At 44.4% G+C, this 25,857-nt stretch overlaps 2 protein-coding genes across 4 annotated transcripts; both read right to left on the bottom strand.

The window, feature by feature from the left end:
- Positions 1-126: 126 nt before the first annotated feature.
- LOC125985647 (titin homolog) lies at positions 127-13,279 on the bottom strand. Of its 2 annotated transcripts, XM_049748595.1 has the most exons (11): positions 13,200-13,279; positions 7,043-10,644; positions 3,162-6,976; positions 2,980-3,073; positions 2,827-2,902; positions 2,673-2,763; positions 2,462-2,593; positions 2,289-2,378; positions 1,947-2,090; positions 1,684-1,868; positions 127-1,547 (listed from the first exon to the last, which is right to left on the bottom strand). In XM_049748595.1, exons 2-11 carry the CDS (start codon positions 10,641-10,643, stop codon positions 1,379-1,381), a joined length of 8,397 nt encoding a protein of 2,798 aa, XP_049604552.1. In that variant the 5' UTR covers position 10,644; positions 13,200-13,279; the 3' UTR covers positions 127-1,378. The 2 variants fall into 2 exon arrangements, with proteins under 2 accessions (XP_049604552.1, XP_049604551.1); XM_049748594.1 differs by having other exon boundaries at positions 3,162-10,644.
- Positions 13,280-13,776: 497 nt separating this feature from the next.
- On the bottom strand, positions 13,777-22,807 carry vps41 (VPS41 subunit of HOPS complex). Of its 2 annotated transcripts, none has more exons than XM_049749235.2 (27): positions 22,598-22,807; positions 22,272-22,310; positions 21,263-21,370; positions 19,913-19,990; positions 19,642-19,716; positions 18,983-19,045; positions 18,721-18,786; positions 17,509-17,628; positions 17,286-17,432; positions 17,149-17,215; positions 16,970-17,067; positions 16,774-16,903; positions 16,438-16,672; positions 16,243-16,324; positions 16,082-16,174; positions 15,868-15,995; positions 15,612-15,756; positions 15,483-15,524; positions 15,358-15,408; positions 15,122-15,259; positions 14,978-15,032; positions 14,775-14,915; positions 14,560-14,696; positions 14,376-14,475; positions 14,210-14,254; positions 14,042-14,121; positions 13,777-13,964 (listed from the first exon to the last, which is right to left on the bottom strand). In XM_049749235.2, exons 1-27 carry the CDS (start codon positions 22,616-22,618, stop codon positions 13,884-13,886), a joined length of 2,565 nt encoding a protein of 854 aa, XP_049605192.1. In that variant the 5' UTR covers positions 22,619-22,807; the 3' UTR covers positions 13,777-13,883. The 2 variants fall into 2 exon arrangements, with proteins under 2 accessions (XP_049605192.1, XP_049605193.1); XM_049749236.2 differs by having other exon boundaries at positions 16,973-17,067.
- Positions 22,808-25,857: the final 3,050 nt, after the last annotated feature.

Raw genomic sequence — 25,857 nt, 5'->3', positions numbered from 1 at the left:
GGTCTTCTCTGCGTCCCTGGAAAGAGAGCAGGCATAGGCTGCAATGCATTTAGTTTATTGTTTAAATAAATGTTTTTTTTAATATATCTGTGCATAAAGTCATACGCAGAAGGGGGGTAAAGAGCCTTAAAGACTTCCCACATTGTTTATTACAAATGTTATAGTGCGTGTTTATCTACATACCCATTTTATATGGTACAGTGTAAGTTATCAAGGAAAAGGATAATGATACTGAGCACTAGGTAAAAATAAAATAAGACACTTAAATTCAGGCACAACATCAAAACGTAATGGACAAACCGTTGTGTTGAGGGGGGGTAAAAAAAAAAACTCGTTTGGGTTACAATGCCTCGTCGCTTTAACAGCGGACAGTATATGGCTCAGTTTGGAATAACAAGTAATGTAGTCTAAAAAATATATTTGAAAAAATAGCCCCAGCTACACTTCTAAACAATTCTTCTTCAGATATTTGGTTGTAAAAATGTTACTTTGAAATGTTGTGACAAACTAGGATGGAGGTGGTAAAAGGGTTTAAAAAGTGAGCAGCCATTGATGGGAAAACACCATGCACTTGATTGCATATGTTAATGCACACGAATAAAAAATGTAAAACAATAATCATAATAAAAGGGACATGATTCATTTCATCTGAAGTAGTTTTAGGGCTTCACTGGGGAAAAAATCTACAAGATTAAAGTCATTTATTTTCAAAAGAAAAACACCAGTATATTTTCAAGAACAAAATCGTATTACGAGAATAAACTTGTATATTTTCAAGATTAAAAAAAAAAAAAATCCTTTTCGAGCTAGTCTACTTTTCAAGATAAAAAGTTTTTTCTGATTGAAACTAAAATAAATTGGGCTGTACATTTTAAAGATAAAAAGTTGTATATTTTCAAGTCGTTATTTTTGAACAAAATAGGTGCATATTTTTGAGCTAGATTTTCAGTTTAGTCATATCATAAAGTCAAATTTGAGAAAACAAGTAGTACATTTGAGGTGTACATATTTGATATTAAAGAGGTAATCTGAGAATAGATTTGTCTGTTTTCCTCGTATTATTTTCAAGATAAAACTTAATACACGGTAGTTTTAGCTTGAAAATATTCAATTTTATTCTCGCCCTGAATTACACCTTGAATCTTGTAGTGTGATAATTATTTTCTTTTCAGGGTTGCCCCAATACTCCTTGGTAGTTTCCACCGGATGTCGCTTGAAAATAAATCAAATTTTTGTACGTCAAGTGTGAATTTGTTCATCCTGAGATTGGAACCAAGGCGCACGTGCGTGTCCATTTTGTGGGGCGAAAAACGGAGGTGGATCAGACGTTTTTTGGCGAGGGGGTGACCACTCCCGGCGTCGCCTCCGGGCTCGACTGTCATACCGAGTCACTTTTGGGCTGGTTCGAGTGCGTGCCACTAACAAAGTTGTACACCAAAAACTGCGAGGTGCCAAAGTAGTGAGTGGCGAAGAGTTTGCCGTCGGGCGTTGGGTCCGAGAAGGCGATCTCATCTTTGCTCAGGTACGAACCGAAGATGAAGTTGTTCCTGTGCAAAGAAAGAACGGAAGCGGCTTTGAAGTGGATTCACAGGCTGTTATGTTGTGGGTCACTTTGAGCCGTATTTTTCCTTGACAGAAATGGGAACAATTTGAGAATTGAAAAATAGCAAGGGTGGTACCGACCTGAGGCACTCGACCAAACGCGAGGCGATGGCTTGGCGTCTCATCATGCTCACCACCCAAATGCGGCTGATCCCGCACAGCGCCGGCTCGGCTGTGGTGGAGCAGCACCACGCCCTCTGCCGCTCAAACATCAGCTTCTCCCCCTCCGAGCCCTCTGGCTGGGGCTCCTCAATCACCCTGTAGCCCTGCGCAGAACGCCAAAGCACACGGTGACGTAAAAGCGCCGAGCGTCGAGCATTCTGCCGGCGTCGCGACGGACTCACCTCGTTGATGTGCTCGGCTATGAGGCATCCCGCCACTTTCTTGTCGTTGGTGATGAAGAGGAAGGTTTTCGTCTGGGAGGGACACTTTGTACCCACCTGCTTGAAGCCGAGATCATTGTCCACCATCTCCCTTATCTCTTCCACCTGAGCGGCAACAGACTGTCATTGGTGACTTTACACACAGGGTAATGGAGAGAGCAAATTTGCTTGGTGGATAATTTAAGAACAACATAAACATAAAACTGCCATTTTGGGGCCGCAAAAATTCATCTTGCGGGGCTGCAAATGGCGGCAAGTTTAGTGCGTTGCACAAGATATGATGGCAAGGAAAACTTTTCCAACCTTCTTGAGAGCATATTTGGGATCATCAGGCAGAACCAGGATGATTTTGCCGTCGGGAAATTCTCCCAGGATCCTCTCCTTTTTCCAGCCCTGGCAATCACAATAAACATGACAAAGTTTCTCAGCGTATTACAAGATGAGCTAAATTATGGAAAAAATCTCCATCCACTTACCACATATTTTACGGCGCTGATGAATTGGTTGTGGAAGAGCAAATGCTGTGATTCGTCCTCAGGGTTGGCGGCAGAGTACAGCATCCCGCATACGCTGCAGGCCACAGCTCCAAAGTGCTTCTGTCCTGCATCCTGTGGTACACAGACAAAAACGCAAGATTACATCTCTACACATTGACTGGAGGAGAAATTCTTTCTCTCCTTTACTCACAATAATAGTTTGGCTGTCATCTTTGTCCGCCTCCTTAAGTTTCCTCACTTCTCTTTGCAGAGTGGCTTTGTCTTTCTGCTTCACTGCACCGCTGAAAAAAAAAAAAAATGAATACAGATTGCAGTTGTTATGAGGAAAATAGTACAGGACTTACTTTTGACAAGATGTTTCTGATGCATGCCCATCCTGGACTGTCTTGGAGGTATCGGTCTTTTGGCACTGATCAGCAACTTTGAGAAAAACAGTGATTATTGTACGCCACAAAATTTTGGAAGTAGGGAACAAGTAATTTTTAAAAAAATCAGACCTGCAGGCTCTCCTTCACATTGCTGCGTATCAGGTGGATTTGAGCTCTCTTTCGGAGGAGGGGGGCTTTTAGGTGGACTTGAAGCAGCAGTAGCCTAGAAAAATAGCCATTTTTTTGTTGTTAAATCAAGTACCACCAAAAATGTTTTTCTTTTGAATATGAAAATGATCAAAAATTGTTACCTTGCTTTCCTTGTCTGTTGCTGGCTGAGCTTGGAGGGTTTGGGCATGACCTGCAACTCCATCAGCTGGAGGACTGCCAGGCTTCATCTGGGATGTGATTGAAGCAACTGACTGGTTGGTCTGAGCTGGGGCAAGGCCAGCTGTTTTTAGTTGAGGTGAAACCGACGCAGCCTGAGTCACAGCCAAAGCGGGTTTCGATTTCAGAATTGCATCTGAGGGAGACGGTTTGGCGGGAGCAGAGGTGACAGATGTTTTTGACTGGGCACTTACGGCAACGGGAAGGTGTGGACCAGGAGAACAGGTGGGTTTGGACTGAGCTGAGATTGGAATGGTGGGCTTTGATTGACATGGTGATGGAATCTGTCCAGCAGAGGTGGTTGGGTGTTTAAGTTTTGCCTGGCTGGATTGCTGAAGTGTGGCTTTCAACTGGGCCAGTGGATGTGACTGACTGGGAGACTGGTTAAGCCTAGGTAGAGGACTAACCCTCTTTGGAGGCGTCGGTAACGGGTCATCATCAAGTTCAAAATCATCAGGTGAATACCTGGGACGCGGTTTGTATGGCTTGTACTCGACAGGCTGTGGTTTTGACGCCTTAAGTCCGTTGGGCATGGGTGGGGGTACAGCCGGCAGAGACCTCCTGGTGGACGACCTGGTGACTTTTGGGGTGGGATTTGGAGGGGTGACCTGAGGGGTCTGAGCCTTACTGCTTTGCCGTGTTACTCTCGTGATTTCGGCTTTAGGAGGTTCAGTCGGAGGACTTTCTGTTTTTGGGGGTTCTGTTTTGATTTCTGGTTCAGTCTTGGGGGGATCCGCTATGGGTGCTTTTGTTTCACTCTTGAGAGACTCAGGAGCTTCTGGCTTGGGGGATGCCGGTTTGCTACTTAAGGTGGGAGTTGGAAGGGGGGCCGAACTGGTTTTGGGTGCAGGGTCAGTGGTCGTGGCATTGATGGAAAACAGAGCAGGCGGTAACATCGAAGCTTGCCAGTCCATATCAGAGAACAGTTGATTTGCCTGGTCAGACTTCATTTTCTTCATTCGCGCCCATGACATCTTCTCCCTTTGCAGTTCTACCTGTCTTAATCTTTGATATCGAGTTAGCTTCTTCTTCTCGTGGGCCTTCAGAGGCACAGAAACTTGGGAGACAAAGAAACGCCTCTTTGGCGGATCCTCTGCCAGCTTGGATTCAGCACTGGCAGGCTGCGCCGCAGGGGGTTCCTCAGCAGGGGGCCCCTGCGCTGAGGAGCTTTCGGGTTCAGCAGGAGGCTTGACGTCAACAAGGGCCACTTCCTGCGTGCTCATAGGTGGATTTTCCTTCTTGGCGGCTTCGCTTTTGGCCACTGCTTGTTTTTCCTCTTCAATCCTCTTTAACAGCGTGCTGTCTGTGGCGATGTCCTCAGCAATTTCCTGGCACAAGGCTAAAAGGTTGAGCTGCTGCCGGTTGGCCGTCCTCTTCATAGCGGCCGCTTTCTGCTCTGCCAGAGCAGCCAGACGCGCTTTGGTTCTGGCCTGGGTGTTCATTTCTTGCTTCTTGGGTTTCTCAAGAAGTATTTCGGTGTCAATGTCAGGCTTTAAAAAGGAATTGTTGGTCTTCAATACATCTTCATTTTCAGTCTTTTCCACTGCCTTTTGAAGAGAAGGCGTTTGAGTGTCGGCTTTGTCTATTATCGTAACGTCAGCGTCTTCTTCGTTCGCAACCTCAACCACAACGATCTCATGTCCGATCTCCATGTCCTCCAGAATTTGCAATTCCTGGATGGCAACGTTTTCGCCGCTGTCCTCTGTCACCACAACAGTTTTATCTTGAGGTTGAGAGTTGGTCGTTTCAACCGTGACAGATGGTGGTTGAAGGAAGTTGTCTGGAGTTGACTCAAACGGTTCTTCTGAAGGTGATGCAGGTAAATCTTTTGCCTCTTCACTTGAAGGTATCACTGGATCAACTTTGACATCAGGGGGTGGCTCTTCAGTCTTCAAAAGGCAGGTCTGTTGAGGTCCATTTATTGCGTCAAAGGTAGAATTTGGATCCACCTGGTTCACCAAACTGGGGTCAGACAGACCTGACGCGACGGCAGCTTGAGAGACAATATCTAAGTGAATGTTGCTATCTGAGACTGGCTTGAGAATTACATATTCATCAGATGCATCATGTGGCAGGTCCACGGAAGGATGATCATCCTGCAAGTGTTGAGAAACATCTGCGACAACCACATTACCATCTGCCGGTTCTTTATTAGATGTCTCTTTTTCCGGTTGCAAGTCATCTTTCACATGTTGGATAGTTGATAAATCCTCTGAGGACATCAAATCGTCCTTATTCAAAGCACCATCTCCATTGTTGTTTCTCTCTAGATTAGTCTCTGGAACTGTGGAGGTCTCTTGCACAACTACTTCAAAAGCTGCTTGGCAATTTGTCTGTTCTTCAGCAGTTTTCTCATTTACCAGTTGCAAGTTGCCCTCCATGTCTAAAGACACAAATTCTTTCTTCTCTAAACCCAGAACAACATTTCCAGCTCGGTTACTCTCTGGACAAGTCTCTGAAATGTTAGTTGTATTTTCGACCTGCATTTCAACAACTGCTTGGACTGTCCATTCGTCCGCAGTTGTCTTATTCTTTAGTTGCAAACGATGAGTCTCTTCACTTTCATTAGGACACAAGTCCTCCTTTATTACTTGATTACATGGTAGATCGTCCGGAGACACTAAGACTTGCTTCTCCAAAGCCACGGTAACTTCGCCATCTTTGTTACTATCTGGACAACTCTGCTGAACTGGGATAGTTTGTTGTTTCTCCATTTCAATTGCTGCTTGGCCATCTGTCTGTTCTTCTTTAGCACTTTCATTATTTTCCACTTGCAAATGACTAGCCTCTGCGCTTTCATTCGTGAGCGTGTCCATTTTGTCTTGAATACTTGGTACTTCCTGTAAAGACAGCAAGTCCTGCTTCTCCAAATCAGTGGTGGCATCTCCTTTATGCTCTGGGACAGTGGTGATCAATTGTACTTCCTCCATTTCAACTGAGGTTTGGTTGTCTGTCGGTTGTTCTTTAGTGGTACTGCTATTATCCGGGTGCAAATAACTAGCCTTGTCTTGAGTACTTTGTACCTCCTCGTCTGATGCCAAATATTGCTTCTCCAAAGCCACGGCAGCATCCCGATCTTTGTCGCTATCTGGACTACTGTCTGGACCTGGAACCTTGATGATCTGTTGTACGTCCATTTCAATTGCTGCATGGTCGTCTGTCAGTTTTTCGTCATTTTCCACTGGCAATGGACTAGCCTTACTTTCCTCCATCATGTGTTGAGTACTTGGCACATCCTCCGAAGGCACCAAATCTTGAACCTGTAAAGACATTGCCGATTCTTCCTCTGCACGAGTCTCAGAAAAAATGGTTGTCAGTGGCACCATCACCATTTCAAGGGCTTTCTGGCCCACTGATACTTCTTCTTTAGCCATTTGCTCACTTTCCAGTTGGAAATGACTGGCCTCCATGAATACATTGGGCAAGTCGTCCTTCGTGTCTTGAATACTTGATATGTCCGCAAAAGAGACCAAAACTTGCTTCTCCGGTGCCATAGCAGCATCTGCATCTTCAATACTCTCTGGGCTACTAATAGGCTCGTACACTATTTGGTTTTCAACTTGTGATTGACTTATTGCATCGCTCTGCTCTTCTGAAGTAGTGGGTACAGGAGCAGTGTCAGTTGGTTGGGCAAAAACTAAAACTTGGACTTCAGTATTTCCAGCTGTTTCTTCGACAGTGTCATGATAGCCGTCTGTCTTTGCAGCAGCTTCATCATCTTGGCAACCCGTCTCCTCTTCTAATAAAGAATGAACAGATTGATTCAAAACAATGTGATCAAGGCCAACTTCAGACACCTCCTCACCTTGAATGACGCTTGTTACTGCATTCGAAGTGTTTGCCATTTCTGGTCCCACATGCTTGAGTTGAACTTCAGCAATGTCTTCATTCTGCACTTGTATTTCCTCAGTAGAAGTTGGAATTGAGATACAATCCGGTGTTGCTGGTATGTCCATCTCTGGTTGGTTTACGGAAGCATTCGAATCTCTGGTGATGAAATCGGTGACCTTATTGTTTCCCAAGATTGAGACGATAACTGTCGATTCGCTGACCTTCTTGTTCGTGTCATCTTCTTCTGCGACCATTTGTACTTCTGCAACACACTGTGTGGTACCCTTGTTACCATGACAGCCATTTGCAGTCAAATCAGGACCCATTTCACTTTCACATACGATCAGCATATGTTCTGCGACCTCTTGCTTTTCGTTGCTTCCTGCTGAGCCAGAATCCACTGGGGCTGATGCTGTTTGTGATGCATGCTCAAGATTCAACTTCACCATGTCATTTCTACTTGAATGATTTGTTGTGACGTCTTGAGAAGTCTCATGTAGCAACTCTGTTTCATGATGTATTTCCAAGTTTGAGGTTTCCACCATTTCACTTTCCAATTTGTGTGTCTCATAAGTCTTTGTTGATAATGCAGTCTGATTCTCTTGAACACCAGAATCTTCATTCTCCATGTCTTCAGATACTTCTGCCTGATTTTCAGGAGCATCAAGTAATTTTGCATCCTCCAGGTTTTCTTCTACGAGAACTTCAGAAGACATTGTGTCTGCTGTTGGGTGCACATCTGGTTCTGCTTGACTTTTTTGATTTTCCGATTCTTCAGTTCTTTGAATTTGGAGGTCAGTTGGACTCACAGGTGTAGCTACAGAGTCCAAATTTAACTTGTTGTCATAGTTACAGACATTGAAATTTTGACCTTTGTTCACCTCGACTCTCTCGTGTGCCTCTTCTGTTTCCTCCATAACAGTTTTGAGTTCTTCGGTTCCACTGGTCTTGAAATTTGCAGAAGCTAAAGCTTTTTGTGTAACAACAGTGGTGCAATCGCTAACTTCAGGGTTCTCCTGGACATTTGCCTTTGGCACCGTTTGTGCATTAAAAATGTTCAAGTCTTTATTTGCAACCTCATTGTCATTTTGGCTGGAGGGATTATTGATTTCCTCCTGAAGCAACGTAGCGGTTAATCTTCCCTTCGATGGCATTTCCACATCTGTCTGCAGCTGTGAGATGATGACACGTTGACGGGGCATCTCCATTGTGCTGTTTTGCTTGCCGGCCGACTCACAGTGAGGTGTCGACACATCAGTTGTGTTGATGCTTTTGTTGACTTGCTCCTGCTTTTGTTCAAAGGGATTTGAGATGATTCTACTATCAGATTCCATATGCTTCTTCTCAATCTGACTTTCTGCATTAAAACAATATCCGAGGACCTCTTGATGTTCCTCTAAACTGTCTATGAGGGCCACCTGTGGCTTTGGTTCACTTCTTTGTGAAAGAGACAACTCTTCAACATGACTTTCAATGTTTTTACCAGCCTCCAGTTCTGTTTGATTTTTTTCATTGGACACCATCTGATGTTCTTCAACGTGGCTCTCTGTAACAAAACAGTTGCTAAGGGCTTCTTTTGGAGTGTTTTCAGTTTTTTGTGAAAGTGAAGTCAATGCTAATATATGGTCTTCAACAGGACATACTGGGCTTTGAACAGACTCCATTAAAACTGGATTCATTTCTTCGGTCTGACTATTTGGGGTTTCACGGAGCTCTTCAACTTGACTCTCAACAGTTAACTGGTCAACCATGACCTCTGGTGGTGTAGGTTTCATTAAAAGTGATTGATTTTCAGATACGCATTTTCCACTTTCTGATTGACTACAGTACTCCACTGTTAACATTTCTTGAACATGGCTCTCTATTTGAGTTTCTTCAACTTGTGCATTAAGATTTTCATGGAGGACCTCTTGTGGTGCAGGAAAATTTTTCTTCACAACTGGCAAATCTATGAACGTTACCTCGGTCTGCCTTTTTTCATCAGCTGCGGTATAGAAAATGGATGGATGGATGGATGGATTCTCTGGAGTTCCACTTGCCTTTCTTTGATCCTCTGCATTGTGACTTTCAGTGAGGACCTCTTGCGACGTGGGAACAGTTTCCTTTGAAATCGAAAACATTTCGGTCGGCGTGTCTGGTTTTCTATCAGACTCTGTTGCACTTAGATTTGCTTCAGTATGACTCGCTGGGTTCATATCAGGTTCCATTACTTCTACGGTTACCTCAGGTGTTTCCATTTGACTTTCCTCGACTGCACACACTGCAAGGACTGCTTCTGGCACATCTTGGGTCTTCTTTGAAAGCACCTCAGGCAAACTTTCCAGAGTTCTATTACACTCAAATTCAATTTGGCACACATCATCTTCAATCTTACTGGCCGGAAGTCTATCGGACTGTGTTACTTTCTCAATCCGAGGATCCCAGTTGCTACCAGTGTCCGTAAAACTTGTTTTTTCTTGCGTCTGATTCTCAGATGCTGAAGTTAGAAGTTCTTTAAAATGACTCTCCGGATTTTGGTCGGATTCAGTTTCTGTTGCCTGAGTATATGGACATTTATTTGACTCGGGTATACAACTTTCTTCAATGCTTGTCTCAGGATTACAACTTTCCAACACAATTTCTTCAGCATTGGCGTTTGGGAGCATCTGATCTTCACCAGATACATCATTAAGTCTCATTAAGTCACCACTGACCGTCACATCATGCTTTTCCTGGTCTGTATTTTGTGTTAAATCCTGCTTTATAACACTCGTCACAGTTTCTATACATTCACTGATGGAATCAGTCTGCCAATTTTGTTCACAGACTAACTTTTCAAGATGTGCATCTCCGTTGCTGGAACAAAATGTTCCCACTGCCCGACTTCTGAGAGCAGCACCACCACCAGCATCCTCTGAATGCGTCAAGGACGATGCGAGGGGATGGTTAGCAGGAAGCCTTTGGTCTTCTGCTTCTTTTCTCTCCTTTTCTTCAGCCGTAAATATTATGTTGGCTGCCGTACTTTCCTTTGTGGTGTTTTCTGTAGTGTCCGAAATACTGTCAAGACTGGAGTCTGATGATTTGCCATAACTGTGCTCATTCTGGACAAATTCCGCTGGAGGTGACGGTAACTCTTCACTCACCTGCAGCGAGTCGGAGGCCGGCTTGGTTTGTATTCGGCTTGAGTATTTCTTTGTGAAACCCTGCTCGTTGCTCTCAGTGAAAATTCCGTCCTTGCTGCTGTCGCTGGGCGTATTGTCGACATTGAACTCTGTGTTAAAATCATCTGACGGAGCTTCCCGACAGAAGGCACTTGAGTGTTTTGTGACGGGTGGACCTAGAGTAGTTCTGACTGGTGAAGTCTGTCGTGATGACTTGGATGGGTTTCCTTCTGTAGCTTCTTCTTCTTCTGAAAGTTTCCTTTTGGTCCGAGGGGCAACAGCATCTGTAATTTCATGCAAATGTATTTCTTTATGAGACCTGTTGTTGATTGCTGGTGTGGTTTCAGACTGGAGCGCTTCACCAACGTCTTCCAGCCTCCTCAATTTCGCTTGAGGATCGAGGGGCTCCTCTGTTCCTCGCTTCGAGGCTGGCATTCTGTCGAAAACAATTTAACATGTTAATGAAATGACTATGAAGCATTTTTCAGAGGGATTATCCTGTAGTGTGGTGTGGGATGAGGGATTTTTTTTTTAACTCCCTGATCTGCTTAGTAAACAATGAGGGCTGACTATCGTAAATGTTAAATCTGCTCAGTATTTACAATTGGATACACACATATGACAGGAACCGGGCCACATTTGACCAGATTTCCCTCCTGGCAATCAATGTCAGGAAAGTGTTGGATGTCTCTATTCCGGAGAGTATTTATCCTGTGGTGTGGGGTGTATTAAGCACGAGTCGTCTTAATGCCGTCCAATAAATGAATTAAATTGTACACATGAAGCTACATAAGATTTCGCTCGCATTTTAAATGTTAGTTAAGGTGTTATACAACTCCATTTACGAACACTGCTCAAGCCATGTAACTGTAGCTGCACTTCAGATGCGCTCACATACAGTGCCGTGAAAAAGTTTGTGAACCCTTAGGATTTTACAATATATTTGCACTTTTTTTAAAGAAATGACGGTGACAAGTTTACAAAAGTGTTACAGGATATTGACACAAGGCTAGTTAGCATTGACACAAATCTGCAAAACCCTGTTTTAACAGGAAGCATAAGAAAATAGCAAAAAAATCAAAACACAGGTGTGAATAAGTTTGTGAACCTTTCCACCTATAGAAGTTAAAACTGACTGTGTGACATGTCTTTCAATACTAGATGACTTCGGGTAATTTCATGTGACTTGACAGACCTTAAAGCCACACTTGTTGTATACTCACCTGAATGTACTTGTCATTTAGTAGAGCTATACCTGCGTGGACACAAACATTACAAATCTAGCAATGGGAAGATCTAAAGAGCTGTCTCCAGACCACAGAGGAGCAATAATTGCAGCTCACAAATCTGGAAAAGGTTACAAAACCATAGCCAAAGATCTGCAGCTACATGTTTCAACTGTAAGACAAGTGATTTACAAGTACCAAGAACATGGAGTAACTACTTCACTTCGAAGATCTGGTCGTCCAAGGAAGATAACAGGCAGAGCAGAAAGAGAGATGGTGAGAGAAGTCACTGATAACCCCAGACTTACCTCTAGAGACCTTCAGAAATCTCTCTCAAGCAAAGGAATTGAAGTTCATGACAGCACCATCAGAAAAAGACTGGCTCAGAATAACCTTCATGGAAGGGTAGCAAGGAAGAAGCCATTACTATCAAAAAAGAATATTGCAGCTCGGTTAAAATTTGCTCAAGAGCACATAGGAAAGCCTCAAGAATTTTGGAACAACATTTTATGGACTGATGAATCTAAAATAGAACTTTTTGGCCAAAATCAAAACAGATTTGTTTGGAGACGACCAAACACAGCTTATCAACAAAAGCACCTCATCCCTACTGTAAAACATGGAGGAGGACGAGTACTCGTATGGGGCTGCTTTGCAGCAGCAGGACCAGGGCAACTTACCATCATAGAAGGAATCATGAATTCCGAGGTTTACCAAAATATTCTGGAAGAAAACGTTAAACCGTCTGTAAAGAAGCTCAAGTTAGGAAGAAACTGGATGCTGCAACAGGACAATGATCCAAAGCATGCAAGTAAATCAACATCGGAATGGCTCAAAAAGAAAAAATTCAATGTTCTGGAGTGGCCCAGTCAAAGTCCAGACTTAAATCCGATAGAAATGTTGTGGTCGGACCTGAAAAAAGCAGTGCACCAAAGAAAACCATCAAACCTTGGACAACTGAAGCAGTTCTGCAGGGAGGAGTGGCCCAAAATCTCCCCAGCTCGATGTGAGAGACTCGTCAGTACTTACAAGAAAAGATTGCAAGAAGTCATTGCTGCTAAAGGAGGTGCAACAAGCTATTAACTCTGACTGTTGGCAAGGGTTCACAAACTTATTCACAACTGCGTTTTCATTATTTTGTTATTCTTGTGTGTTTATAGTTAAAATATAGTCCTATTAATTTGTATTCAGCCATAATGGCAATGTGTCACCATTCTGTAACACTATTGTGAACTTGTCTCCGTTATTTCTTTAAAAAAATGCAAATATATTGTAAAATCCTAAGGGTTCACAAACTTTTTCACGGCACTGTATTGAAATATTATAGACGACGTGGAAATACCACCCCAAAATGTTTAATGAAGATATCCAAACGATATTTGGTAGGTGACGTATAGCCGAAAGTAAACACTTGCCAAAATGATGCACGACACCGCGGACAACAAACGCGACGCGACACGCACTAGTTATGACGTTAGCACGCATATCTGTGTCCTTGTAAAACATTTTACACCGCGAATGCGCGGTGGTTGTGATGCTAGACAGGGCATCTAGTTAGCAAATAGTGGCTAGCGTGTTAGCTACAAGTGTACATCAACGGTGATGGTAGTTGTGGCTAAAGCTAAAGCTAGCAACTCGGCACCAAAACGCGGCTCGCTGACAAATAAACAAAGCAGCAGCGTCGCACAGCGACAGGAGGTTTAACTGGGCGTCACACGGGAGAATAATGTCAACAAAAGAACACAAAATTGACGGGGGAACTCACTTTGACGCTTTCTTTTTTTCGTACACCAGCTGTTTTTTTCTCGTGAATAAAAATTAACTGTACTTCCGGAGAATGACGGCGGAAATGACGTTACGTCGCCGTCTGGGTTTTTTTTTCGGCCATTTTTTCCTATTTTGAAATAATAAAAGGAACAAACATGTTGATATCTATAACAATTCACAAATAAAATACAAATAGTAAGAATCTAAGTGAAAAAAAATCGAAAGTAAATGGTAGTCACCCTTAACTGGTCACCAGCTAGTTTCATCATTCATTTTTGTAGCACTTGTCCTCATTTGGGTACTTGCTGTGTTATTGGAATACATTCTGGACTGGTCACCTTTCAATCAGAACAGTGGACACATGCAAAAAAACATTCAGAACTTATGGACAATTGAGTCTTAAATTAGAACGTGGGAGAAAGTCGTAATAACTGGAGAAAACCCACTCAAGCATGGGGAAAACAGTCAAACCCAGAACCGAAAAATTGTGAAGCAGACATACAAACCACTAGTCCACCACTAAGTCAAGGAGAATATGACAAACATAACCTTCAACAACAAACAGTAATCCACAATCATTTTGAAATTCGGATTTTATTTCTTGGTCGGCCAATTACATTACCAGCAAGTGGAAGGTGTCCACAGATTTGAATAGCATTTTTGGTTGTGTTTTTTAAATAAGTTATTTTTTCATTTCCAGGATGCCGCTTCCTGGCCCACGTCTCTTTGCACTGCAGATGTTGCAAAACTGCACTCCGGGAGTCTGTAAAAAAAACAAGAGAAAATATTAGGCGAGATGTAATGTTCCTGCTGGATAATAATGATTTTAAAATTTCTAACCGTTCCCGTGGAGGGTAAACATTCCTTGTGAAACATGTGTCTGCAATGGAACACCACCACGCTGAAAGCTTTGGCCATGTCTGAAACACACATCGAGTATAGAATGTATAAAGCATCCATTGCGTTGTGAGCTAGAAATAAAGGTATAAAGGTTCCAGTGTGACATACCTGAGGGTAAAATTGTCACATGGCACGATTCACAAATGCTCTCCTCTGCAAAGAAAAGCCCACAAAAGTATGAATATGAGTTTCAATGTGAAAATCTGATCCACACAATTTTCCTTTATATCACGATGACACGTATTAGAGGCTCTAGAAAATTTTGTGCACCGACCGTCCACCGCGATGCCTCTGCTCTGCGTTCGATGCATCTTCTGAAGCAGTGACAGAGAGTCGGCCACCAGGATCTTCTTACATCCTTCGCGAAGCATAATCTGTTGAGGAGAAATTGTCTTCTAATCAAAACAGGAAAGCTTTATTGTAAAAATAAAACACAAACAGCAAATTTGAGCATCAACCTGCAAGTTGTAGTCATGGAGAATCTTGACCAGGGAATCCCTGAGGTTGGGGATCTCCATGCCTTCCTTGATGCGATGGATCAGCAGAATGGGGTCCACGTGAGTGCCGATGTTGTTCAGCAGTCCTGTGATGAACGCTGGAGAGGCAAAACCAAAGAAAAGGGTGTGAAACTCATTGGGCGAAAAACAAAGCCAACTTCCTGAAAGCTTCTCACGCGGCTTGTCGATGGAGTAGGTGATGAGATCCTCCCACAGCTCAGCGTCGTCCTGCTCCTTGGCGAACTCGATGGCCTTGTCCACGTCCCCCAGCTCCTTCATGATCATCTGCAGTGCCCGTCTGCAGTTCCCCATCCGGCCTGCGGAAGCACTCGCGTTAAATCAACTCCGCCGTCGAGGACATTTCAGCATTTGTTCTTACTGAGCAGGAAGACGGTCTCCTCCACAAAGTGTCTCTGCTGGCAAACTTCCAGAGCCTGCAAGAGGAACCTACTACATCAGTGGTGGGCTTACAGAAGAAACAACGATGCATCACCCCCAACGTTTGAATTAAGAGGATGAGAACCTTCTCCAGTGGACAGTGTGTGCTGTCCCTCAGGAAGGGCAGCAGATTGGGTCGGTCGAATTCAGCGTACAGGCCGATCTGCTTCTCGTGGTACCTCTGGCCTTTATGGTGGTCCCGCTTGAACAGTTTGTGGAGGTACTGCCCGGTGACGAGCGGGAAAGGCGGAATCGGGGGAAGCGTTAATGTACTACGGCAGCAAACGCAACAACAAAAAGAGAGGGGGGGTGTCTACTGACCACATGAAGAAGCTCAGGCCTGTCTGCCAATTCCTCCACCACCCTGTCGATCTAAAAATAAAGAAAATAAAAGATTTTGTGAACAACATAATTATCCTTAAAAATTAAGAACATATCGCACTCACTGATATTTTGTCTTCATTGTCCAGAAGCATGTCCACAGCTTTCTGCGCGCATATACACAAAAAAAAAACATGAAAAGAAAAAATCCCGAAGGCAATTGTCGCCGTGATGACGCGGGTTGCGAGACAAACCTCTTTGTCAAAGTCCATGAGGAGCACAATTTTGTCCTCGATGGAGGAGAAGAGGTTGTGCTTGTGGATGAGCTGGTAAACGTCTTTGTGGCGAAGACGCAGGTAGATCTCCAGCGCGCGGTCATAGCGCTGGTCATACGTGTAGCTGAAACCCCCATCAAAAATAATTTTAAAAATTTAAATCAGACACGAGTGCAGTGTAGGTGTGTCTAATTTTCAGTTTAAATATTTTTTTGGTCTGAAAAGACCGACTCACAGCTCCGCCAGCGTGGTGAGCAGGGTGGGGTTCATGGGGTTCTTGCTCAGGTGGTCAGTGACGGCTTGCACGATGGCCATGTTGTTGTAAAGCTCTCCCGGCCACTCCCGGATTAGCGTGGCGAAACCCTGAGCGGGCAGACAGGTGGAGGGGAAAAAAACAAACACTTTGAGGCCATGACGGGCTTAAAAGCTCAACATTCAACGGCGAGCACCTCATAGTCTGTTTTGAGGAATTCGTGCAAGATCATTTCGTAGATGGCTGGGCGAAGACGCAGGTCTCCTCTGGGTAAATACTGACTGATGGCCTACAATTGAAAATGTTGATTATGAAAATGAAATGAATGACATTTGACCTTGCTTCGCCGTTACTCACCTTCAGTTGCCCGATGGTCTTGAATCTGTACACCTCGTTTTCCCACAGTTCCATGTTTTTCCCAAGAATCTTTTGGCACTTCCTGCATGAGAAAACCACGTACAGTATTATTCATGAAAATACCGGGCTGACTAAATAGCTGTGTAAATTGTTGCCATGGCGACGTAAAAGCCAGAGAGTATTAGGAAGAGAAACCTGGCGGCGCCGTCGTAGTCACCCTTCTCTAGCAGGTGGTTAATGTAGGCCATGCCGATCTTCTGCACGTCGTGCCTCTTGATGTTCTTGAAGCTGATCTCGGCGGCCATCAGCGCCTCTTCATACTTCTTCTTGTCCAGCAGCCAGTCGATGTGGTCGTCCTGGTCACGCTCCTTGGCCACCACCACGTCTTTGGGGCTGACGATGTAGAAGAGCGACTCTCCCTCCGAATGCTCTGCACCCCATATCATAAGAGGTTGTGGTCAATTGTGCGCAATTCTCTCGAGAACTTTCAAGATGAAAAAGTTGCTGGATTTGTCACTGGGGCAGGCTCACCAAGACGGTAGTCGCGACACTCGTTCTCCTGATAGTTGCGCACGGTCAGGGCGTCTGACGAGATCTCCTCGCACGACTCGGGCAGAGGCTGGATGATGTCGAGACGAGGCCGCGCCAGGAACTCGGCGTCCTGTCCCCCGCCCCCCGGAATCAAACATCAGAAATGGGCTCACGGGTTCCGTCACGTTTTCCTTACCACGTGCTCGGCGTTCTCCTTCACAAAGAACAAGGTGACCAGCTGATCGGCCAGCGGCGCCAGCCCGCTGATGAAGAACTCCGTCTCAAAGGCGGAAACTTAAACAGCACAAACGGGATTCACTCTGACTGTCTGGTCACGAGAAGAAAAAAAAAAACCATGGCCGAAGCTTTCCATACCTATTTCCACGTAACGACTGGGCAGGTCCCTCATTTCTGTAGGATGTCGCTCCTTTACGGCACAAATCTTCAAAGGAGGAATGCGAAATGACACAAAAGTTGCTTGAAAATGTCAGGTTCAAATGAAAAGGTCAAACCTTGATGGAGGTTCCCCAGCCCACGATGAGGGTGGTGTTATCTTTCCAACACAGACTACACGGGTACATGTCGGGCCTCAGGCTAACGTTGTCGCGTAGAACGTTGGTGATGCGCTGCTTGGTGCTGATGTCGTAGATCTTGACGCCCTAAGCCGAACGAATGAAGGGTGTCACGTCGACGGCGCGTGCTCGCAAAGGTCGAGGGTGGAGGAAGGCCGCGTACCACGTTGTTGGCCCAAGCGATGAGGTTACTTCTCCACTGCACGTTGGTGATGCTGCCCTCACCTTCGTGCAGGAGCGACATCTTCCAGCGGTTCATCCAGTTGCGCTCGTACAAAAGAAGCTTGGAGGCCGCAAGAAAAAGAAAAATGTCAGTGCAGAATGTAGAGCAGTGGCGCCCTGCGACCAATAGAGGGCAGTGCATGAACAGTAGACAGCTGAGAGAGAGCGGCACATTGAAGTCCACCTTTGGTGGATGACCAATTCATCCATCCATTTTCTGTTAAGCGCACAATAAAAGATAATAAAGTCATCAATAAACATTCATATTGAGAATCAGAAGTGCAAGAAAATGTTAAGGAGAATTTTTTTTTTTTTTTTTTAATCGCTATTATTATATGAACATGATCCATATGTAAAATCCTGCTCAATCTACATCAGTGCTTTTAGGTTGTTATATTGTTAGCATAGCAAGTGCTAGCGACTGAGCGTTTCCAATTGCTATGAGAGGCCCGCACTAATGTGTGTTTTTATCCACACGTGCTGTTGTGACACAAAAAGCTGCACAAGATCAGCACCTAATAAACGCTTCAGCCCACCACCGAGAGACGGCGCGACAAAAGAACGGCGGAGGCAAACATTGAATTTTTCTTTCCCGTTGAGGCGCATCGATTTCCGAGGCAGGCACCTCGCCGAGGCCTTCAGCGAGAGGAATCGGCGGCGATTCAAAGAAAATGGCAAAGCGGCATGCTAACAATGACGCCAAAGAAACATTGCTTGATGTCGAAATGTCAGCGCCCTTGAGCTAAAAATAATCCCTGGCATTATTACGTATACTCTACGGTCACAACATTAGGTACCCCATGTTTTATTTTTCACATGGCTCAGACGGCAAGCTCGTCCGTAACGAAAAATTTGTCTCACAACGCAAAAACTCGTAAGTCAAGGCAGCACTGTGTGGCATCGCTATAATGATCCATTCGTTCCCCGAGATTGCTGGAAAGCACTTTACGAAAATGGGCCGCTCTCCAGAGAGCACTCCAAATAGACAGAAAAGGCACTTTTTGTTGTTGTTTTCCACCGCTGACCAAAAAAAGAAAGAAAGATGGTCTCCTTTAGCCGTAGCGAGCTTGTACCACCAATAACGGATTTGAGAATAGAACGTCCCCAAATGTGAAATTGTGAATGAGGTGGTGAAAATTCTATTCGAAGCTACCTTGTTGCCGCCGGTGACAAACTGCTTGTAGTTGGATCTGGAGAATTGCGGATGTAACGCCACCACCTAGCGAGACAGACGACACTGTTAGCATTTGGCAAAGTGAAACGGGATTGATGCTTTGCAATATTCCAGTTAAGGATGGCAAGAAAGAACGGACCTAGCAATTTACCAACTGGAGCGGCCTAGCAGAGGCCAGAGAGCATTTGGATGAGGAAAGTGAATTTTTTTTTGGGATAGCAATTCAATTTTCATCTCTTACTTTGATGGGACAATCAAAGTTCTCGTGGAAGCCTTCTCTTGTGTAGAGGCCAAACACTTGCACCTGAAGAAAAAAAAAAAAGGAATAACAAAAGGTGAATAACGCATCACCTCCGCTTTAATTGCCGCCTCTGCAACTAGCCTGGACCTTCGGGGGAAAAACTGTGGAAAACCCGACTTTGATTTGCTCTACCAGGTCGCCAATTAGTGCACACCTTGATTCCGGGGGAAAAAAAAAAGAACAACAACCCTACGGGCTTTAGAAGCTTGCTAATCTTGGACTCTGTCGCCACCTCTTGTGTGGTGTAAGAGGACCGCCGACTTGCCATTAGTGCATCGCGGCCATCGGGGGGGCTGGGGGGCGGAATAACACCTGATCCCGAAGACATCTCAGCGGCAATTAAGGATTACGTTAGATTTGTAAGGATTAGAAGGGCCTCCTGAAATCAAGTGGGAGCGCATCTCGCCTGGGAGGCTCTTAATTACGATAAGCATCAGTCGAAGATCATATCCCGAGATTAAATGGCAGGTTAACAGTGGCGCCGTGAAAACCTGCTCAATATTTCCGTCCGCCAGCGTTAGCATCAAGTTTGGCGGCGCCGATGGAGAAGCACCCCGTGCCGCACGCACGTGTGGTCAGTGAGATGGAAGATGTCCGACCTTGCCGTCCTCGGAGCAGATGCCCACGTGCTCGCCGCTCTCGTCCAGGCTGATCTGGTTGATCTTTACCGAACTCTAGAGGAACAGAAGAGATGTGGCGTCATCTCAAATCATCTTTCGCCATTGAAATGAATGAAAATGTTATCAATCCGTTCACGCCTCTTCCAAAACAAACAATGTATGTGTTGTTTTTTTTAAATAAAATAAAATAAAAAAACATTTATGTGAATTATTATTATGATCGTCTAAGCATCTTATGGCTGTTACTCACAATTTCAAACTTCTGGGTGACATTTCCTTGGATGTCCAAAAGGAAAACCTTCCCAAAATGTGTCCCCAGAGCAAGAAACTGTAATAAAAAAAAGAAGTATAAATTCAACAAGACAAATTGAAGATTTTTGAATCATAAAACGAAGCCGTGTTTGTGTGTAGGTGAAGGGGATTATAAAAATAAAATAAAAAAAGGCGTCCGGGTGCGGATCGGGTGAGCTTGTGAGCAAAAGTGTGAAATTGCCATTGCTCTTTATTAAGTCAGGCAGTGTGAAATGGCATTTCTTCTTCTTAAATTAAAAGGCTTCAGCATAATAAATGCACCGTACGTCTGACTTGTCTTCACCCTCTTGCTGCTAAGCACACGATTTAAAAGCATTTGTCTCTTGCTTTTTTTTATTTTTTTTCCTCGGTGCATCATGTGGTGTGTGTCCGCTGGGGAAAAAGAAAGAGAGGGGGGGGGAATAGTGTGACTTTAAGTGTGTGTTCCTGCCGCCCCGGCCTAATCTCCCCCGCCACCCCCGCCTTTCTCTGGCGGCATGTGGCCCAGCAGCATGCTTGAGTGCAGCCTATAATGAAATGCTTATATTTACAGGCACAGCTGAGCATGTCACACAGAGCCCACTGCAATCTTCCCCAAATAAAATAAGCAGCAAATAAAAATAAATAAAGCAAGAAAGAAAGAAAAGGGTTGGAGGCTCGTGAGGCGCAGCAACTTTTAAAAGGGATTTATCGGAACGGGGGATTGTTCAAACGGAAATCCCCATTCAGACGCTTCAGATATGAGGCCGCATGTGCGCGTTTGCCGTGGAAAGCCAAAATTGTTGGTGGGGCGGCTGTGACCACACGGGGGTCCTCGCCAAAGCACAATGGGACTTGCTTGACTCGGGGGAGGCTGCTCGAGATTGGAAGGCCCTAAATATCGAATACAATACAAATTGGGGTATTTCATTTAAAATATATGATTAAAACCTAACAAAAGAAATAGTATAAAAAAATACAATAAAAATAGTTATTAAAAAAAGAGGGAAAAAAAGTGAACAAAAATAGTTCTAATATGAGCACTCCAGAAAATAGGTTCAATCGTTTACAAAGTGACCATCCAACCAGGAAGCTCTTTGGTGGAGGCAATGAGTTTCCGACCCGTGTTCCTGCTGTCGAGATGATTCGTCAGCTTGAAGAAGAACTCCCCGACGGCAGGTGTGCGGGAGCAGCAATGAAAAGGGAAGCCGACAACAGCGTCTGGCGCGTTTCGTTGCGAGGAGCGGCCGTACACGCAGGTGAGAAAGGAATGGCCCCACGAGGCGGACTGGCAAAGGGGTGGCGAGACGGGACGCCGCACCCACACTACCTTGTCGTGGACGGTCATGCAGCTGGCGGCGTCGCTCTGGAGGATTTCCGTCACACCGTTGGACAGCCGTTCATATTTCAGCTTGGGCTCCTCCTCGCTGTCCTCCTCCTGGGGGACAAAGAAGATCCGCTGGATGACAACTCTGACACTCCTTCCAACAGTTTTTATTACAAGCGATGTCCATAACATGAGGTCAAAATCCTGCAATGTGGCAAATAATCTGCAATATGATGAAATCTGTGATGTGGCCACAAATAGCGCAAGACATATCTTATTTAGGGCTTTAAGTAACCATTATTTAAATAATCAATGAATCTGATGATTTCTTTTCGATTCATCAAGGAGCTGGTGGGGCTGATGCAAATTGGGCCAAGGATGCAACATATGTCACCTTTCATTGGATGAACCCCCCCTCCCACCCCATCTATTAAAATGCCGACCACAACGTGAAGGTCAAGGGACGTTATCCTCGGTTTGAACTGTAAAACTGTGACTTCGGGTAAAAACGAGGCCAATTGTGCGACTGTGCGACGCTTGATGGCAAAAGTTTCTGTGGAGAGGGATACAGTTAGATTTTTTTTTTCTCATTCGATAGGGCGGCCAAGCCCATGACGAATGCCCTCGCGTCAAAGCTCTCACCACCGTAATACACAGGAAATAGCCGAGATATGGCATTGTGGAGTGGGAAAGGATTGTTTTGGAAAATAACACTTTTTCCACGCTCTTGTCCCACCATCAGCCCCCCCCCCCTCCAGCTCAGCAGGACATGAGAGCGCACACACGCAGTGTTTGGAGTTGATGCACCCCACAGACTGTGCAGCATCGCTTATAAAGCCGATTTGGGAGTAATATTCAGCCCGTGACGCACCGGCCCCAAAGTGTTGCTCGGTGCCGGCAGAAGAAAAGCAAACGCTTGACATTGATGTTGACAGTACAGAAATAAGAGTATATTGAGCAACTCGTACTCATTCTTGACAGATGGACCAGTGGTTGTATTTATTGATCTTACCTCGGATTCATCTGTGAATTCCTCACTTGGTTGTCTGCTCTGTTGTAGGAAACACAGATTAGATTAGATTCTACTCGATGGTTAAGTAGTACAAGGCACTGATATCTGGATTGCATATCATCAGCCTAATTCATAAACAATGCATCAGCAAAATAACTTATTTAACATGATTTATCATTTCATTTGAATAAAATGTGCATTTTGGCCTACGTTTGCAGAATATAGGGAGGCCACCTAGATGTACATAAATCTACATTTGAGGTTCAACGAGTTAGTTTAGTAGTGACAACAACATTAGCCGGCTAACGTTAGCATGCTAGTCTTACCTCTTCCATCACTCCCGCCATCGTCTTATCCGACAATAAATACGCTTCGACTGGAGTTGAAACCTACTTAGAGGTCCCCAACAGCACGGTTATTATCCCGGCATGACAATAAAAATAATCACGACAGTACACGCGTGATACTTGTTGTCGGCTAGACGACGCTTGCTGTCTTTAACTTGAATCACATGACAGCAACGCCAACGCGGGGGTTTGTGGGAATTGAAGTTTTCCCGCTGGAAAACGCAACCGATAAGAGTGCATTGATTAATGCAAGAAGCAATCAATTTAGGAGAGCTACATTTCTTCGGATATGAGTTTTGACGATAGCTTTAGTCAGATTTTTACGTGGTTGGTTAGTTTTTTGCAAGAGTATATTAATTTAGCCAAAAAGGGAATTTTAAAGGATGAAGAGATGCGGAACAAGTTTCAACTGCGTCACAACAGGTAACGTCATGCTCACTTGCACCATTAGTTTCTGCATGTTCGTTTACCTTAATCATATTGACACAATTCAATGTCATTGCATGAGGTATTAAGCCCGTGCATTAGTCGACGATGGAGGTGTTTAAATTAAAAAGTCTTAATAATATATATTTCTTCCGAGTTTGTTAAAAAATATATGATAGTGCTATTTAAATGTAAGTATTATTTGGTTTTAATTAAAAAAATGTAATATAAATTGTGTGTGGAAGCTATTGTACTATGAGGGTATTAGTTGTTTTTCTAAAGTGAAACCGGTTTCTATCAGGGGCCATTTTGACTCCGTTTTTTTTTTTTTTTTAGTACCCTAAAAGGGCCATACTATGGAACCCTTGAAATGACATGGGAGAAGAAAAAAATGTTTTGCATTCGTTGCAAGGGAGCACAAATATTTGTGGAGGAGCAAAATCTCAGACTGCCTTTGCAAACTAGTTACCTGAGTTGATCCCGGCCAGGACAATTGATTTAATTGATAAAATCATTCAATCTTATGTTATGGACTAAATGTTTTCTGTGTATTTGCAGCATAACCCAGCGGACCTCTTAAAGTGCGCCCCACAGAACTGAGAATGGGACCCAAATGGATTCCACAGCTTGTCATCACCTCTCGGGTAGCTCCTTCCCGCCACTGCCGGCTGCCGGCCAACTTCCGAGTGAATTGCAACGGTACGATTTGCCTTCTCTTTATTGAGATTGTCTCACGCTGCCATTTTCTCCCCTTCGTCCACCCTCGGGAGAATCTTAATGCACTGATACCAAGAGGGGGATTTTACAATCTACTTAGCAATGATTTATTGATTGAGGCTTCCACCCTCAGAGAGAATTACCGATCCCTTTTTGGGAAATCAGATTTTCACACCTTTTGCTACGGCATGGCGGGGGTCCCCGAGGACGGCGCCGCTCGCTTTTGAGTGGCAGCAAGTCCTCTGTAGTGTCACTCCGGCGCAGTGCCCGCTGTGCGGCATGCCATTCTCTGTCGACGTTTGCATTATTTATGGCTTGATAAATGCAGTGTCCGAGATCTACTTCATAGGGTATTTTTCATAGAGAAAAATAAAAGCAGAAAAACAACCCTTGCCCCCCCGCCCCCTCATAGGAGGAGTCAGATTAGGGCACTGAAGTCTTTGATCCTCCAGAATGTCAGTGCAGTCCATCGATCGAGCAAAAAAAAAGTATATATATAAAAAATATATATATAAACGAGGCTACACCTGACCAATCAGAGGCTGCGCCCTGTTCTGGACCTGCCGCTGCCGATTGAGCTTCAAAGAGCTCCTTTTAATACAGCACTTTGATAACACTCAGCCTGCACTCGCCCTCCAATCATCCACCAGGGAGCGTTTTGCCGGAGAGAGAAAAAGTGGGGCTGGAGGGGGGCTAACTGTCGAACCTTTTAATGAGTGTGATGGAAGAGAAAATATCAACTTTGTCCTTCACCACATCAGCTACCGCTTGTGGAGAAAAGGAGAGGCAGCTTCAGTTGCCGTCTTGAATTTTTGATCGGGATGGGTAAAAATATTGAATAATCGATTTATCGCAATACTTCCTCCAATTCGATATCGATTCACCTCCTGGCCAGCCAACTTTGTGTTGTTGCTGTCAAAAAAAGGCCTCCAAAGTAATTAAATGCGACCTTTGAGGTAAATTTAGATTCTTTTGTCATTCCGCAGCACAGCAATGAGACAAAAGGAAGGACATTTGGAAGCAGTGCTTGACAGATTCATTCATTTTCCAAACGGAACTCAATATTATTTGTGTACCTGCACTTTATTTTTCTCAGTGTCATTGCAAAACTGTCATGCAGAAACAAGTTGCTGTGCGGAAAGAAATTGCAATGATTTATTGCTCAAAAATGTGAGGTAACATGAAGGTCAAGCTCTAAAAACTTGATAATTTTATCTTTCGACGCCATTTTCATACTTTACGGCTGAAGATAACATGGCGATTGATATTTGATGTATCAACGCGGCATATTGATAGTTGGTCGCCCCACCAATTAGCCCCCTCCCACTTGTGTGTTGATGGGGCGCCCCCTCCCTCCCACTCCTTTTGACGTGACACATGATCATCTATGAAAATGTTAATCAATGGAAAGAGTTGACGCTGTGGCGGCTGTTCAATACTGCCGTGTCTGGTAACAATGTCACTAGTCAACACGCGTTGTGTCCCATTTGATTTTCGGAGTGCGCTTCGATTAAATGTGGGCCATCAAAGTAGATTTTCCCTTCTGCATTCCCCCCACCCCCGCTCGCCTTGATAGGTCCACTGGAGGGCAAAATTAATACCTAATTGAATCTTGCAGTCATCAAAATAATCAATAACTTTTTATTATTTATTCTTCACAGTCTGTTGGCTGCTTGAAGGCTGCAAGGGACAGCGGCCCTGAAATTTCACAATGTCGTTTTTGCACTGGGCCGTGCCACTTTGCAGCACCTAGAAAATGAGAGCATTTTTTTTCTTGGTGGAAGGTGTTTGTATGTCGGAGGGGGGGGGGGGGCAAAAAAAAAAAGAATAAAAGAAAATGGGAATCTTTGGCCCGGCAGCTATGATGAAAAATAGAATAAACAAGCTGGTGACACTTTGGAGAAGAGCAGCGTTCTCTCCGTCCATCCCTCTGTCTTTTTTTCTCCTTTCTTCCTTTCCCCTTTTCTCCTTATTTCATCATATCACGAGTGTGTGGCGCTACCTCCCTAATGCCGGCATTCCTCTTCCTGACAGACTCCAAACAAGTGCCGGGAATGAGATCAGGGGCTCTAATCTTCCTCCGGCTTGCAAGGTTG

The sequence above is a fragment of the Syngnathus scovelli genome, chromosome 18 (assembly GCF_024217435.2).
Source record: "Syngnathus scovelli strain Florida chromosome 18, RoL_Ssco_1.2, whole genome shotgun sequence".
NCBI classification, from domain to species: domain Eukaryota; kingdom Metazoa; phylum Chordata; class Actinopteri; order Syngnathiformes; family Syngnathidae; genus Syngnathus; species Syngnathus scovelli.
This window is presented reverse-complemented; position numbering and strand designations above follow the sequence as displayed.

Coding starts and splice junctions, on each gene's coding strand:
- LOC125985647 (XM_049748594.1), bottom strand. CDS start 10,643: ATGCCAGCCTCGAAGCGAGGAACAGAGGAGCCCCTCGATCCTCAAGCG. Junction 2,594..2,672: donor ATGACAGCCAAACTATTATT/GTGAGTAAAGGA, acceptor TGTGTACCACAG/GATGCAGGACAGAAGCACTT. Junction 2,379..2,461: donor TCAGCGCCGTAAAATATGTG/GTAAGTGGATGG, acceptor TGTGATTGCCAG/GGCTGGAAAAAGGAGAGGAT.
- vps41 (XM_049749235.2), bottom strand. CDS start 22,618: ATGGCGGGAGTGATGGAAGAG. Junction 17,433..17,508: donor TCGCTTGGGCCAACAACGTG/GTACGCGGCCTT, acceptor CGTTCGGCTTAG/GGCGTCAAGATCTACGACAT. Junction 15,757..15,867: donor CTCACCACGCTGGCGGAGCT/GTGAGTCGGTCT, acceptor TGGGGGTTTCAG/CTACACGTATGACCAGCGCT.